This window comes from Manacus candei, unplaced genomic scaffold (genome assembly GCF_025592945.1).
Source record: "Manacus candei isolate 608988 ecotype Guabito, Panama unplaced genomic scaffold, ASM2559294v1 h1tg000109l, whole genome shotgun sequence".
NCBI classification, from domain to species: Eukaryota; Metazoa; Chordata; class Aves; order Passeriformes; family Pipridae; genus Manacus; species Manacus candei.
Window position 1 is genome coordinate 3,357,658 of NW_026138157.1, and position 16,506 is coordinate 3,374,163.

Genomic DNA, 16,506 nt, shown 5'->3' on the forward strand with positions numbered 1-16,506 from the left:
TACGTTGGGAATTACTTTCTAAACCCTTTTCCTCAGCTAGGGGCTCTGTTTAGTTCTACCACTAAAATACTAGCTTAAGCTCCATTATGTAACTATATACTTCAGTAAAATACCAAGTATAACCTTCTTTAAAAAATTATTAAATTCAGTAGGAATTTTGTCCAGGTGAGAAGGACACCCGGGTAGTGTCCCATCTGTTTAATTACTTATCTTTACTCATGGGAAAAGTATCAGAAGTAAAAATATTCCAAACACCTTTGCTTACATGGTGTAAGGGAAGGAGAAATGTTAGGCAAGGAAAGTATACTCTGTGCAAATCAGAAGTTTTCTGTTTCTAAACCAACAGTTTCCATGGAAGGGACATGAACTGTGATTATATTGTCACAAGAGACTTAAGGGCTTACTTAGTTTCATGTATTATTGCCTTCAAAATCAGTTACACTAAACCTCGAAGTATGGCTTAAGAGCTTTGTTGGATGCTGATCAGTCAAGGCAGTAAACAAAAGATCTTGAACTTTTTCAGCTCAATGTATGGTTACCGTCACAGAACTAGGCATAAAAATAATATGATACATCTGATAAATTAACAGGGCTCTTTTCCTTCCTTGTTTTGTTAAAATAAATCTTTATTTTAGTTGTCCTTGGTTTTCCAGAACAAAAATAACTCTTATATGTACTATTCAGCTTCATATTTTTATTAAGATTTTTCTAAAGTTTTAACTGTCTAATGACAAGGACAAACTCTGCTTTCACTTTTATCTACTATTTCACTTTCAAATCTTTTAGCAGGGACAATACATAAGTAGGAAAATTTAAGTGCTTTTCAAATTAAAGACAGACTACCAAAACTGTAGTAACAAAACACCCTTTTATTTGTAATTTCAGAAATTATAGTATAAGGCATTGGGACAGATGTGGCATTCTTCAACAGTTGTAGAGAGCTCCCTTTTATGATTAAATTAACATGACAGTATCATAGCTGGAACTTTGCACTGCTTTAATTACTAAAACCTTAATATTGCTTTGAAAGGGAAGACATATGTGAGCTAAGAAAACACGGTTTTTTTTGTTCTTGTCTTCTTACAAAGAAGAACTGTAAAATAAGCCTATTGGGTCAATTAAAACTAGAGCAGACTGATCAGCTTGTTAAAAATACATCATCAGCAGCCTGTAAGTATCATGTTTAGATTTCCAATCATAGTTTCTAGGTATCCACAGAAGTGGGAAGGGGGGAGGAAAACCCAAACAAAAAGCCCTAATATGTTATCACAGTTGTTATCTGCTTAAAAATTTTAAAAGTTCCTACCTGCACTGAACATTGGTTCCTTGGGTTTGCTGCGAAAATAATGAAGAAATTACTATTTAAAAAGCATGCACATACATTCTGTACAGAAATGTATCAATATAAAAATAAAATAGAATATAAAATATATAAATTTTTTTGTGTGTGTACATATAAAAATGCTTTTTCAATTAAATTATTTACAAGGTAAATCACCAGGCAGACACAGTTAAAACCAGTAAACACTGAGGTGTCTTGACGGCAGTTGTTAAAACTTTTTTATACAATTCTTCTTACATTCTCAAAATTATAGATTTTCCTCCACTAACTACCAAATTCTCTTCTTCTGCAAAGTTAGTCCAGTTACAGGAGAACATAGCAACTGGTCATGAGCAGCTGCATCATTTTTGGTTTCCAGTCAGTCAGGAATATATTCTTAACTACAACATCTCTTTGCATGAGTGGAGCAAGGGTGGTGGTGGTGGGGACAACTACTGTATCACTGTATGTGTGAGTGTTCGTTTTCTTCATAACTTTGTTCTCCCTGGATTCAAGGAGCAAACCAAAGTTTGAATCCTGCTTTTCCAAAGAGTTCACATAAAACATGGAACTTCCAAATTGTTCTTTGGTGAACGGCAGTACTTGTTAAAACACAGAAAACACATAACCATGATTAAAATGCCTTCTCTTTGTCACTGTACTGCTGCCTGGGAGACAACCAGAAATTGGTTTGTCTTTTTGTCTTGAGAAAAAAATTAGGAAAACTTGAAGGGAAAATACATGAAGTGTGTTGAGAATGAAGAGGCAGAAAAACTGAGAAGCTCTCTGGATAGTACTACCCTGGCTAAAAGGAAGGAATCTTTGTCAAGAAATGCCAGTCATTTGCTTTCTTTGCCCTCTGCCCCTGTAAATCAAGCTTGAGGGTGTTGTTTCTGAAGAAGCATGAAATGGACAAAAAGCCATGTTATGCAGTTATTTTTTCCTCCCGGTTCCTCTTTTTTTACTCCAATAAAACTTTTGAAACATCAGATTACTGCTGCATGTTTCTTAAGGTGATCCCAAAAGCACTGAAAGCCCTATCACTGTGATGGAGAAAGGCTGAAGCATGAAGTATTCCTAGAGCTTGATGCCATCTCCACATCTGCTCCTAGTCTGCAGTGGGCAGATAAGGAGAAACCAAAAAAAAAGAAACAAACCTGTGTTGGATTTTTGGACACAGTTTTTTTTCTAAGCATAAAAGATTCTCTCTCACTACAATAGAAGTTGTAGCAAATAATTCTACAGTATTTTTCCTTTTGCCTTGATTTGACAGTTATATTGAGAATAATACATTTACCAAATGATAAAACCAAACCAAATTAATTCTGATTCTACTCCCGATTTAGCAACTTTCCATATCAGCCATCATCTTAATCATGCATCAAAATTCATGCTTCAAGCTGGCATACACAGCCAATGTCATCTATATAAATAGCATGATGTGTTGTCATTGTTAATACCAAGATGAACATTTTCTCTTGCAAATGAAGATATTTTTAGGAAACAAAAAACTTCATGGGATGGAGCACTAGTCAGAAATGCTGCCATACTAGAGACAAAAGAGTCCCTAGCTCTGAACAGACCATGTTGACTTTATTCAAGCTAATCAAGCTAATGTGAAAGGTTGATTCATGACAGTAATAAAGTAAATCATGTGTACTTTCTAATTATACAAACCCTAACCACACATACAGCTCAGAGCTCTGGCTACCCTTTTTCATGAACTTGAGTCACATCCTACTTATCTAACCCTCAGGAAGGCTTACCCCTGGCTCATAACCACAGGGAGCTGGGACACTTCATAGCAACATGGGAGATTATGCTCATCTCCTTACCCCTTATGCTTAAAGCCTCTTAAAAGAGCTTTCTATAGCATTCTGGTTTTGCATAACAGCCTATAACTCTATATACTTTGAAAAACAACAGTTTCATGATTGTCTTTTTAGATTCCTGCTGTGCATTCTGCTTTAAGCTTCATCTAAGAACCATCTTAATTCTAAGAATCATAGAATAGAATCATAGAACACAATCTTAGAACGTCTCGGGTTGGAAGGGATGCAAATGGATCATGGATACAAATTAAAAGACTGTGAGTAGATGGCTAGGTTAACACTCTCTTCCTCGCTCTTTCACACATACAATTAGCTTTCAGAGGACAGCCTTAGCCCCCAGCAAACAGAATCCTCATCATTTGCCATCTAGTCCCATGACTCTTGCTTTCTATCTTGCATGGTGACCCAGCTTCAAGACAAAGCACCAGGCAAGTCTTTAGCCAGCCTCTTGCACAAGATAGGGACACTCTTCAGAGAGATGAAAGCTGGGGTGCTGAACAGCCTCAGGCCGCATGGGATAGAAATAAGGGAAAACTCTCTAAACATCAATGATTGTTTTCACAGCAGTACCAACATCACTAGCTAAAGTTAAGCCATTCTAACACACACTCTCGATTAGTTCCTCCTTGGGATAGTTGTACTTTACTTAAGCATTGCATTACTTGTGTGCTGGATCTCCTCCCCAAGTCCCAAGTCAGTGATTTCTGATCAGCGCTGTTGGGCCTAACAACTGCAGAATGACACAACCAATGAGTTTCTGCTAAAATAGTATGAAAAAAATGCATCTGAAGTATTGTGGTCAACCTTAGAGCAGAAACAAAACAATTTCGCAGATAAACATTATTTTATTGTAATGTTTTGTTTCTCAGTTATTATGAAATCAATTTTCAAGTGTACAGTACATCCGTGTAGCTAGTATAAGTCATAGCTTTTCTTAATTTAAGTGAACAACCCAATATTCTCACCTTATCTCTTTAGTACCTCTAACATATAACTAATTTCAGACAATTGTCACCTTAAGCAGGTAGCAGGATCAGGGATATATCCATAATACATTCTTTGCAAGTGTATTTAGATTTTGATGGTAGATCTTCCATTGCATAACACAGACTGAATTTACCTTTGGGGTACTTGATCTAATGAAATTTTTCTATATGAGATAAAATACACAGAGCAAGGGCACTGAAGGATCACATGTTTGCTAACACTTTTTCAAAAAACTACAGTAAATTATTATGGTAAATTGGAAAAGCAATGAGATTCACCACTGGTAGGTGAAATATGTTTGTTCATATTCCAGAAACAAGTCTACCCATCTAATTATAGAAATTTGTTTTGTTTGTAGAAGATAGGTTTTTTTAAATCAATGAGGCCACAGCATAAGGGCTGTTGCTATAATTTGATATGTGTGATAGAGTAGGATGTTATACACAGATGCAAAATAAAAAGTAAAGCCTTAGAAAAAATCCAACTACTCCAAGAGATCAACACAGAAAACAGCAGTTCCATGTTAATGACTTCACTGAGGCAAAGCAACTGCATGAAGTTACGCACTATTGCAACACTTCACAGAATCTGCAGCTTAAATTAAGAGCGAGCTGTTTTCTTAGCAGTCCCTTCACTGGCCATTAATTTTTTTGCTTAGTTTTGCCTTTTAAAACTTTCAGGGTCACTTGTCCCGAAGAGTGTTGATTTTTGGTTTGCTGATTCAGATGTATCAGCTATACACTCTCTGTGCTACGAGGGACTGAGACGTTTAGAAAAAACTTTGTCCAAGTCTGCACATGCAGAAAGAGATATGGCTGCTAAGTAATCTAATAAAAGATTGATTTTCCTCTCTAAAGTTGTATTTATTTATGGATATTATGTATTCCTACAGTTAATTTGTTTTTCAGTTATATTTCAGTCTTTTAGAAATTCTGAAGTATACAAGTCTTAGAAACAAAATCAAACCCACATATATTTATTATATGTTGTTTATAGTTAAGTTACGTAAAAAATTAGGGGAAAAAAAATTTCAGATGCTGAAATAAAGTAGAATTTCCATACGTACCAGAAGGCCTAGTCCCATGGAATTCTGTCAGCATCTCAAAACTTCATTCACATGCATAGATACACAATGCCAAGAAGACGTTTAAACTGGCTAAATTTTTAGTTTGTGTACAATTTTATAACCTTTTTTTCTGGTAGTATTCAAAACTTTTTTATTATTTCCATAATTTGCTAAGCCTTTCAGAGAGTTACAGAACATGTAAGGTTGAAAGAGACTATGCTTTCCAAGAACCTCCTGGACTGTTTGTGCTTTGCTGTGTTGCTTCTCCAGCAGATGTCGGGGTAGTTAAAATCCGTCACCAGAACCAGTGCCTGTGACTTTGAGGCTGCTTCAAAGCTGCCTGTAAAAGGCCCCATACACTTCCTCCTGCTCAGGTAGCCTGTAGCAAACAGCCACAAAGTGTCATCTTTACTAGTCTGCCCTTTTATCCTAACCCATAAGTTAGGATTACTTTCATTAAGTTTGCACACTTGCTGTCTTGCTTCATTACTGAAAACATAAACCAGAAAACAAGCTATTAATAATGTAATCCCCTATATTTGGGCTGCCAATTAGGTCAAAACCAGCTCAGTCACTCCTTTTACATCAGCAAAGATGCTGAAGGGACGTAAAGGGACGAATGTTTTGTGCCACACCATTGGCTCACGAGCAGCCCAGTGACTCCTATAATGGCACCTGATGCCAAGACAGAGCAGGTAAATTGGGTTATTACATGATCTTCATTAACAACATGTTTTTATGGTCACATCATCTGTGAGAAGGATGTAATGACCATAAACATCACTTCTTGCATAGGAAACTGCAATAGAACAGGTCAAGTGAGATAGCCAAGGTTAAAATACATCTAGGAAATACAGGAAAGAACCATTTGACCTACACTGACAATACTAACAAACCTCAATGGAACAGCTATTTGTTCAAGGCCTTCATAAGGCTGAAACCCTTGCACAAGAGATTCTCTTTTTTTTGCACTGCCAGCAGCACAAAGAAGTAAAGAGATATATAGAGAAAGGTATCACTTTATTTTGCTTCTTTGGATAGCACTTTCACGCAAGCCCATGTCTTGATTTACCTTTAATCTGTTCTCAGACGAAGCAATCATGGCTCAGAGACTGGCTGGGCATCAGGCTACTTGTGGGATGTAGTGAGTGATTGCTTTCCAGCAATTTTTTTGTGTTTTCTTCCTCTTTCCTTCACTTTTCAAACTATTTTTATCTTAACTTACAAGTTTTCTCACTTTTGCTCTTCCTGTTCTCTTCCCTCACCCCACTGGAGGAGAAGGAGTGAGTGGCTGTGTGGTACTCAGATGCCAGGTGAGGTCAATGCACCACAACAAGGAACTTGAAGAAGTACATGTCAGGAACATGAAGACCAAGGGAAACCACTAAGATACTGGAAAGGGCATATTTAATATCACTAACTTTCCTGGGAAACTCTAGGTTCACATACTGCTTATGGTTTAGAAATAACACAAAAAGATTAATCTAAATACGAAAACCTGTTTAACTTGAAATGTTTTAAAATATATCTTTGTCCAACTCTTGGAGCTTTGTAAAAAAAGAAAGCTCCCAATGTTTGCTAAACAGGAGAAACTAAGTTCACTAAAGAAACTAATTTCATTATTAGAGCAGTAGGCAGAGAAAGGAGATAGGTTTTAGGTAACATTACCTTTCACTGTTCTTTTTACCACTAGATGAACTGCTGGTGGAACCAGTGCGGTTGCGACTCCCTTTGGAATCTCCATAGCTTTCCCTCCGACCTCCTGGGGACACACGCTCAGCTGAACTGGTTCTCTTAATGGTGCTAATAAAAAAAGGAGCAGGTTTTACAGTGGCACTTTTAAAAGTATGTATGTCTATGATAAATATTTTTGAGAAAGGTATCAAGTAGATTGTTGACTCTAAAAAATAACTACAACTTTGTTTTTAGATATAACTTGGTTTGTTAAAGAGCCTACATAAGAGTTTTGCTGAGTACCTGGTGCAACAGAAACAAACACACTGCTCTATTCTTAATCATAAAGTAGAAGATGGGCTAAATCAATTTCATAAAATAAGCTGCAATATCTATTTTTCCAGGTCTCATTTCAAATCTCTGACTACCACTTCACATTTCTGAACTTTTGGATTCTCTTAATAAGTGAAAAATTTAAAGAGAAAGCATATTACCTGACACCTCCAGCCAGACTACAGAGAATGCCAGAAGTAGGTCAAAATTTGAACACAGCCAAGCTAACTTTGGGTCTTCATTCAGTATCAATTATTCTGTAGTTCAAAGATAGTTTTAACATACTCAAAACTGCAATTAATGGTGAGCTAGCCTGCATCTTTTTGTTAGCTTGTTAAAAATGTATGCTTCCTACTTACATGTATGAATAGATTAGATTCCCCACATCTCCTGACAGGGGAATTTCTCAAAGGCTTAAAGCTTGCCTTACCCTCTCACTCTTCAACCATCCTTCCTGCCAAGATAGCTATCAGGGAGCTCTTGTGAGATTTTGCAGCACCCTTTAGACATCCAGCTCTCTCTGATGGAAAAAAGTGGGCCAAAACACAAGCAGTGTTACTTGGTAAATTAAGAGATGCTCACTCAGAGCTTACACCTAATAAGAGACAAATTATTGTGGTTATTCCTTAGTCCAAAGCACTTCCCCCTAAAGCAGTGCTTCCTAGCAGGAGAGGGAGCAGTTGATGCCCCAATGTGGGTGACTCTTTTCACTTTGCTGCACTCTCTTGGCAGCAGAGAGGCTCAGGCAGCAGTGCCCCGGCTGAGGCAGGAATCACCTCCACCAGCTGAACCACAGGACTCAGCGTCAGGGTCTCATTTCCCTTCACTCCAGTCCTGTGCTGTTTTCTCCCTTCAAAAAGTAGAATGAAAATGTCCCCTTTACCCATAACATCCCCATAATAAATAACCACCTTCAGCAGTTCTCTCACCCCACAAGCCATGGAGACCAATGATTGCTTTCAAGCTCACATCTCTCTACTCAAATCCCAAGCACTTTGAAAACTTCAGTTCTTTCTGTTCTTGCTCCTCCAAGGCCCAGTCTCATCCTGTCACACCTTTTATCATCCCCAGCCCCTTGACCTCTGTACACCCCCAGGGATGCTCTGCTTACCAGAATGCTCATCTCAAGCATCCTTGAGGACTACTCCAAACCTCCCCATCAGCCTCTAACAACTATCCCTACCCTGTTATCTCAGTCAGCTCCTCTGGCTCTGTCCCACTTTATGTGTGGTGTAAGTTGGCTCTTCATAACTACGGGAAACAAGACAGACTTTTCTGTCTGGCCAAAAAATGCTCAGCTTACCAACTGTACGCTACCGTTGATAGACTTCATTGTTTAGGGTTTTTTTAAAATATATTTATTCCTGCTTCCTCATGTATTTTTACCAGCAAGGAGGGGAATGTTTCAACTCCTTAGCTGAGGCTCAGCTACAGAAACAACAGGAACACCCAAACCAGAGTCTTTCTGCAAAGCAATCATCCTTCTGAAAAGAAGGTAGCCCCCATCCAGGGGCAGATCTGCAGAGAGGATGCATGTTAAGATGCATCTCAGGTAGCTTGACAAAAAAAACCTTCTGGAACATGCGATGGTAGGACAGATGTTCAGTGTTGCATTCTTGTAATAAAAACAAGCTTCAAATGATTAAGCTGAAATTAAAAAAAAATGTTTCTGCAGAGAAAGCAATGTAAGACAGCAAGCAGAATGCAAAATTAGAGACAGGCACAGAACAAAACACATTTATAGGGCAAGGGGAAAGACAGCAACAAGAATGTAATTCTGTCTTCATTTTAGAAATGTGTCTCCTACACTAGCCTAACATTATCCAAGTCATCTCAATGCCAAATGCAAGACAAAACCTTCACTAGTAAATTAAAGAATATAGTGTTAACATTTAACTGTTCTCCTTGCATCTCATAACATTATCCAATTTAATACTACTCCAGTTAAAAAAAAAATAAAGCCTTGATACTGAAAATGTTAACTCCACATAAAATAGCTTTATTAGCATGAGTCCTTCCACTATCATACACAGTAATTTCAAAAACATCCTCTCTCTGTGATTTTGGAGGATCAAACCTTTATTTTGGCATCTTTTCCTGGTTAAGGAAATTTCAGCGTAGGCTGATGTTGATGCATATTTTTCTGGTTAAGCAAAAGAGGCGTCAACATCAGCCTACACTGAAATTAAATTAAGGAAATTATCAAATTATACTAATCTTAGAAAAAATGTAAGTTACAGAAGCAATTTGAAAATAATTTTAATGTTGCCTCGGGTTTTATTTTTATAGCTATCAACATTCAAAAGATGAACTAGTGGATAAAAAAATGAAAGGGTGCGACTAAAATGTAAAACTGTAATTCCATCTTCTTTCTGAATAATGAAGTCTCATATCAGTATAAAAACTACTTTTACACAAGGACAGAATTCTTTTAAACCCTTCTGGCTTAGGTCCGTTACTGCTTAAACTGATTAGTAATGCTATCTTCTGACAAATTTTATTTTAAACTTTCAACAACAAAAGCCAAGTGACAAGTATTAGCAGGTGGTTGGAAAAGAGGATTATAATTCCATTATTTTAACTCAATTTTGGCATATACACGTTTGGCAGCTATAGTGTTAAACACCAGTGATTATATCCATGGCTACAGTAGATACACTGTCACCTGAGGAGGAATTTAAAATTACAGAAAGTATTCATTTAACTTACAGGTTTGTAAGAGTATAACTGGATTCCAGAATTTGAATTCCACATCAGTGATATGAAAGGAGAGCATTTTCAATTATTTAAAAAGTTAACATTCAGTAACATGATTTTTAATTTGTTTAAGACAGCAATGTGGTCTAGCACCCCTATAATAAAAATTATGTTAGTATGAGATAATGCAGATACTATCATTGAAATTATTACTATCTAAATTTTGCAATACATTCATCAATGATGAGAAAGTTTTAAACATGTACTTGTGAAAATGTTAAAAATGGCAATAATAATTACAGTTCTACCATGTTAATGCTTGTACTAAAACAGCCACTTTCTATGTGTGGAAAAGAAATGGAAAGGAAAAACAACTGAATTTCAACACTACAAAGCTATTAAGGATCCCTCACCTTAGAGCAGGTTTTTTCAGTTTGCATGCATTGAGAAGATTCACAGACCTGCTTAATCCAGGTTGAGAGGTGCATAAACAAAGCAGAATAAAAAGTGAATGCAACAATAAAATGTGGAAACAAGACATTTACAAGACTTACATTAAAAGACATAATTGCATGCTTTCAAGATATGAAGTCACGTGCAAGAGTAAACAACACAGTGCTTATTGACTCAGATGTTTGATCATTTCAAACCATACATTTCAGAACACCAATGTATCTTTGAATGACAAAATCTCAGCAGTGCCCCAATAGACTGACCATTTGTAAAGCGACTCAAAATCAAAATAAAATAAAAATCAAAGAGGCTATCAGAAGAAACAAGACAAATGATCCAGCTAGAAGACAAAGACCATTAAAAAAGCAACAATAAAGACAAGAAAATAAATCCTCATATATGTGTGTATATACACTGCATAGCATGAGTGTTTCAGGTGGTTGCATTACTGAATTGTGATGAACAAATCTGGTCAAAATTAAAAAGTATATACTTAATTACCAAAATTATTTGGGAAAATACAAAAGTTTTTTAATAAAAGAAATTAAAAAACAACATATAATGCTCTTAAGACAGTAACTGATGATATTAATATTTTGAAACTTGACTACCATTCATTCTGACCCTCATTTAAATCAATTAGAATAAATTCAGAAATTACATATGACTTTAATTTCATTATGCCTTTGAGCAAAATGCTCTAATAACTTTAATTGTTAGAGATACTGTGAAGTGGCATAATAGTTTTGCCACCCGAAGTTCAATGGAGAGGAATTTCTTTTTTAATTTATATTCTGATTATTTTAAAACATTTTCTTTGAGAGTCAAGTGTTAAATAGAACACTTAATTGCAGGTTTGATAAAGAGTTTGTGTGTGTGCCAGTTACAAACCATGGCTGCCCCCAGAACAGAAAGCAAACATTAATTCCAGGCGACTGAACAATTTCCTAGGGGCCATGTGTTTAGAGTTTAGAAGAACAGGAATTTATCATATAAAAGTATTTTATTCTCCCTACAAACAAAGCTCTTTATGTTTTCTTTGTTCCTGCTTCTTCCTTTTGATCTCCATTGTCAGAGTTTTACACCATTGTAATACTTCGCAATCTGCTGGGGGAGAAAGAATGACTGATTGTCTTCTTTTGAAAGGCAAAGTATGTGCTAGCTTGCAGCCTGCAGCAGCATCCCTACTGGGAAAGGTACTGTCTGCATTCTCCTCCTTTATTTTTTTTTTTCCTTTTTCCCCCTCAACTCTTGGAAACAAAGCTATCCTAGATGAGTCACAAAAATCTAGATTTTAATAGGGAACACAAAACATTACTACTATGCGCTGGCCAAATTCCAAAGACAACTTTAGTCTTAAGCAGCAAACTTCAAGCCACATTACATGCAAAAGGAAGATGCAGAGCGAAGGGAAAGTTCTGCTCATGATATTTTAAACTTACCTTATTCAGAATGAAAATTTCAAATAATTTTTCTAAGCTCAAAGTTCAGAATAAAACTATGGTAGCATTCAGAAAGCTGGTACTCAGAACAGTCTATATACGTCTACATCATAAAATTAGTAAATATATTAAAATTAAAATCAAATCCTCTGATCAAAGTTTTTTTGAAGATAATGTGGAAACACCTTACAAAGGCCAGACAATTCTTGATTGTGTCTCTGTGTCAGGTGATTGTTCAGCCCCTCCTAAAATCACTTCAGCTCTTTGTTAGCTGGCTTGCACCCACAGCTGTCCAGTGGTGTTCACATGGCCCCTACCTGAGTGCAGTAGTACCTTTGGTGCTCAACCAGAATTTTTGGTTCCAAGACCACCAGGCTTTCTATCTTGCACTGTATTACCACCATATATTTTTATAATCCAATTGAGCTATGATCTGGATTTGTGCTTTTGCTCTATTCAGGTTATTTCATTCCTTCCTTAACTTGGATAATTGGGTATTGACTGTATGAGATCTGAATGCTGAAGGGGGTTTGGTGCCCTCAATTCTAATTGAAGGCAGAGTCAGTTGAGGTTACTCAACACTTTGCAAGATCTGGATCTAATTATCACATTAGACCCTCTAACAACCTACTGATATCCAGAGATACACGTTTTACATATGGAAAAGCAATATGCATAGAGGTTAAATGATTTGCATAAGGTCATTGAGAGAATATGTGGCTGATCTCAAATAAAAGCCTGCTAGTTCCACCCTTTCAGCCTGGAGCCTTTCTTATTACCTCCAGTTTTACATTCCTGCCAGAAGAAGTCATTTCCATTTCAAATATTAAATGGTAAATCAGAAAATGGAGTGAACTCTGAACCACATCTCCTTGGTAATCCAGCAAGGCAGATAAGCCATATACCAACCGGTGGGTTCAAATGAGTTAACCAGCACGTTTAATACAACTGTTGTATGAAATGAGATTGTGTCTGCAGACATACCAGTAAATACAACCATTTCTAATCAGTGGAATGTATGGATGCACACTTAGTACCCACGCAGACTATTTCCATTTATTTACATATACAAGGCACAACATACTGTTTCAAGACACAGACTGATGTCATTTCAATTGGACATCATACACTCAACCTAAATTGTGAAAAGTATCAGAGAAAAGAGGAATGAGAAATTATTTGATTGTAAGCCTACTTTTCATATGGCAGTTCAGTAAAATGTGTGAAGGATCCCATTCACCTGGATTTTCTTTTGAAAATAAGGTCATGGGAAAGAAAAAAAATGGAAAATTATATTTTCTACTACAGTAATCCAAGCAGATATTTGTCAATCCCAGAAGCAGACCAAAAGTTTAGAAGATGTCTCACCAAAAAAAGATTTCCTTCCTTACTGTTGTTTTTAGCTTTTCTTCTACTTTTCGAATTTTATCTTTTTTCATATTTTGAAAAATTTCAAAATTTTCAATTGAGGACCTATGTAGTACAGGAAAACTACTAAAAGCAGAAATTAGGTTCTAAAACATCTGTAAACACTTAATACTATTTAGAGCTGCTGTGCCACATGACCATATTTTGGACTAAAGAATACCTACACTGCAAATTAGCTGTAGTTCTGAGACCAGTTTGTAAGAAGAGAGCACTGCTTAGCAGACTTCAGAACTGAAAAAAATCATTCAAAATTTCACACCATCTATAAACTGTGCAACACTGAAAGAAGCTTCTAACACAAATAAACAAATCCTACTCCTTGAAAAAGGACACTGTTTGATATTGCTGATGTATTTCCATTACTGTTTTATGCATAAACAGATACAGTTCCTGACGGAAGAAGGGTCCAGTATAAATATGTGAATTAATTCATCCTAATGGATGCATAATGAATTAGTCTACTTGACTGTTTACAAGAAAGCTATTTGGAACACTTACTGTATCATCTTTGAATACTGAATATGTTGAACACCATATACTGTAAAACCATGATCAGTTACTTTAAGGTTTATTATCAAATGATTAGAGAATAATTTATCAAAATGAAGTTTTGTGCAGTAGTTCCTTACCATTCCACTCTCTTCCTCTTGAAATATATTTATAGGCAAGGCCCAGAAATATGCTTTAATATAATTTAATAAAAGTAACATTAAAGAACAACGTTTGCATATTAAAGACAATCAACACAGAACTTTAGAGCATTTGAAGGGAACAGTAATTCCACAACACCTGAATTTACGACTGTTTTTTTCAGGACGTGAAGTAACCCTGCTCTCCTAAATACTCTTAATAAGTGTCCACTTAGTTCAGCAAAACTGCCCAAGTGTATTTTTACTTTTCCAAAACTGAATATATATTTTCATGTTGGATATTTAAAGCAACTTCAGCCTAGCTTCTTCAGCAAAGAGAAGGGACAAAGCATAATAAAAGGACATTAAATATTTACCCTGTGGAAGAATTTCTCATACAGGAACCAAGACTGCCTAAAAATACTCCCTAATGATGTTCTGTAAAGACTTTCCCACTCACACTCTGGGTATCCAGACTGCACATGGGTTAGGTGGAAAGGCTGCATGGTGTCACTTATCCACAGAGATCCTAAGCTAGGATAATGCCTACAGGCTGCAGGCAATACTAGATGGACAACTTGAATTACGTAAAGGATTTCTCTATTCCCAGAATAGAGAAAGCACAAGTATGATCCTGATCTGCACTTCATCCACCTTATTCTGGGGCAGAAAGTCCTATGCTGAACCTCACAGACAGAGCATAGAGACTCAGGAATCACATCCTCTGTACGCAGGTGAAGTCTGCCAATGCTTGTGCTCCCACAGGTTTTGGAATTATTCTTGAAACTTAATTAGGGAGAATGAAATTACAAGAATTATTAAGAAAAAATACTTTGTATAGAAAAAAATGTGTTTTAAAATTCAGTATATGCAAAATAGTACTCCTTTTTAAACACAAGTAAATTTTCTTTTTCTAAAAGGCAAGTTCTTTTACCCACTTTTGAATTTCTGATAATATAATTCTGATAGTGGAACAGTTTAGACAGTATTTGCTTTCCTGCTCTTATCTTAAGGGTCTGTTCAGGCCAGCCTGCCAAAACCTACAGCTGCAGTGAGCTCCAGCTCATAAGAGCTCACAGGAGTTCATTTCTGTGGCACAAGCAAATACGGTATTTTCCAATTTTAATTGTGCACAGGATAGCTCCTCTCTTCTCTACAATAACAAAACCTGGAGTTTCCTGAAAATCAATCCCCTTCAACACAGTAATTAAGAGTCACATATCCTTAGTCACCATCTCCCCTTTAAGGAAAAATTCTCTTTACAAGAGAGACCTCAGATCTTAGGAGGTTAATGCTCTCATCTCTACAACCTGCCCTCCTCAGAGCTGACAGCATCATCACTACAAAAAGATAATGATGACACACAAAAGAAATGTACCAAAAAAACCTCAAAACCCCACACTATTATCCTTTACAGACAAACCCTGCAGCAGATTAGCACCACAATAACTGCCACATACAACTTGAACTTGCTTCACCCAGTCCATTCCGTTCCTTATAACCTAGATGTATAAAACATTTAGCCTACTTAAAAACAACTACACACAAAGCAAATTGAGACAGGGTAGTAATTTTTAAAAGGACTTAAATACATGCTAATGGCAAGATATCTAAAGATGGATGTTTTCATTTGCATAAATATGTGCTAGGCATAGAATTTTCCTCCTCCCCAAGATGCTTCTAACACTGCACATGCAGTTTCTATGATAATTTTCTTAGTGAGAGAAAACCACCAAAAGGTAACACACTAATTTATAATGATATCCCAGTTTCTCTGCAGATTATGTATTTTCTACTAGCTACTAAAAGAATTCTTGCACTATTTTTCACATCATGTTGGGCAACAGCACAGTAGAAATTCTTTATTCTCTTTATGCTAGACTCTACTAGGACGAAAACAACACAAACCAGTAAGACCAAGCTTTGTGCATTCTTTCAATACTCATGGTAAAAACCTTAGCTGTAATTAGGATGAATAAATGTAAACCCTCTTAGAATGAAATCCATCTACTTTTCTTTTTGAACCACATATTTAGACTGCTGCTTTGCAAGTAAGAAAAACTACATATCTAGAAGGTTAAAAGAGGAGCTATACCATGTTTTCAATTCTATGGTTAGAAGGTTTCTCATAGATGCCTACCTTTTTGCTGCTGGTGGTACAGTCTCCTTTCTGGTTCCTGATGGAGAAGGTAAAGAGCCACTTGGTTTCTTTGGTAACACAGTTCCATTATTAACTGTAGTCCTTAAAGGCAGGGTTTGTACCAGTGGTCTTGCTGTTAAACAAGCATAAGACAAAATCATTGTTTTCATTTGCTTCTCTGTTTTTTTTTTTTCCCTCAGCAAACTACATTAGAGTATTTTAAATTATCTATGTAGTGTGCCATTTTTGTTTCACTATTGCCAAATTCAGCACAGATGAGGGGTTTGACAATTAGGAATTTATTATTATTAAATATTTAATAATAATAATAATAATCACAGTCTTATCAAGTCAGTCATAGCATATGTCTTAAGCACACAATTCTATAACCTCTCTCATCTGTAAAATTCTGTCCCAGATCAAGGAGCTTACTGGTAAGCACAAAAGCAGTTGTTGCCATCAAAACCAATCCTGCTCTCTCCAAACAGCATAAGTCTGGATAGT

The 16,506-nt window shown here is 36.3% G+C and overlaps 1 protein-coding gene across 8 annotated transcripts in view; it reads right to left on the reverse strand.

Moving 5' to 3' along the window:
• Positions 1-16,506, reverse strand: part of EML1 (EMAP like 1) — an 82,695-nt gene that overhangs the window by 33,341 nt on the left and 32,848 nt on the right. For 3 of the 8 annotated variants that reach the window (XM_051769554.1, XM_051769556.1, XM_051769565.1), the window contains 4 exons: positions 16,003-16,135; positions 10,324-10,371; positions 6,875-7,009; positions 1,307-1,335 (listed from right to left, as the gene is read on the reverse strand). In XM_051769554.1, coding sequence (XP_051625514.1) covers positions 1,307-1,335; positions 6,875-7,009; positions 10,324-10,371; positions 16,003-16,135 — 345 coding nt within the window. The remainder of the gene's footprint in view (positions 1-1,306; positions 1,336-6,874; positions 7,010-10,323; positions 10,372-16,002; positions 16,136-16,506) is intronic. The other 5 variants (XM_051769555.1, XM_051769559.1, XM_051769560.1 and 2 more) reach the window with 2 other exon arrangements.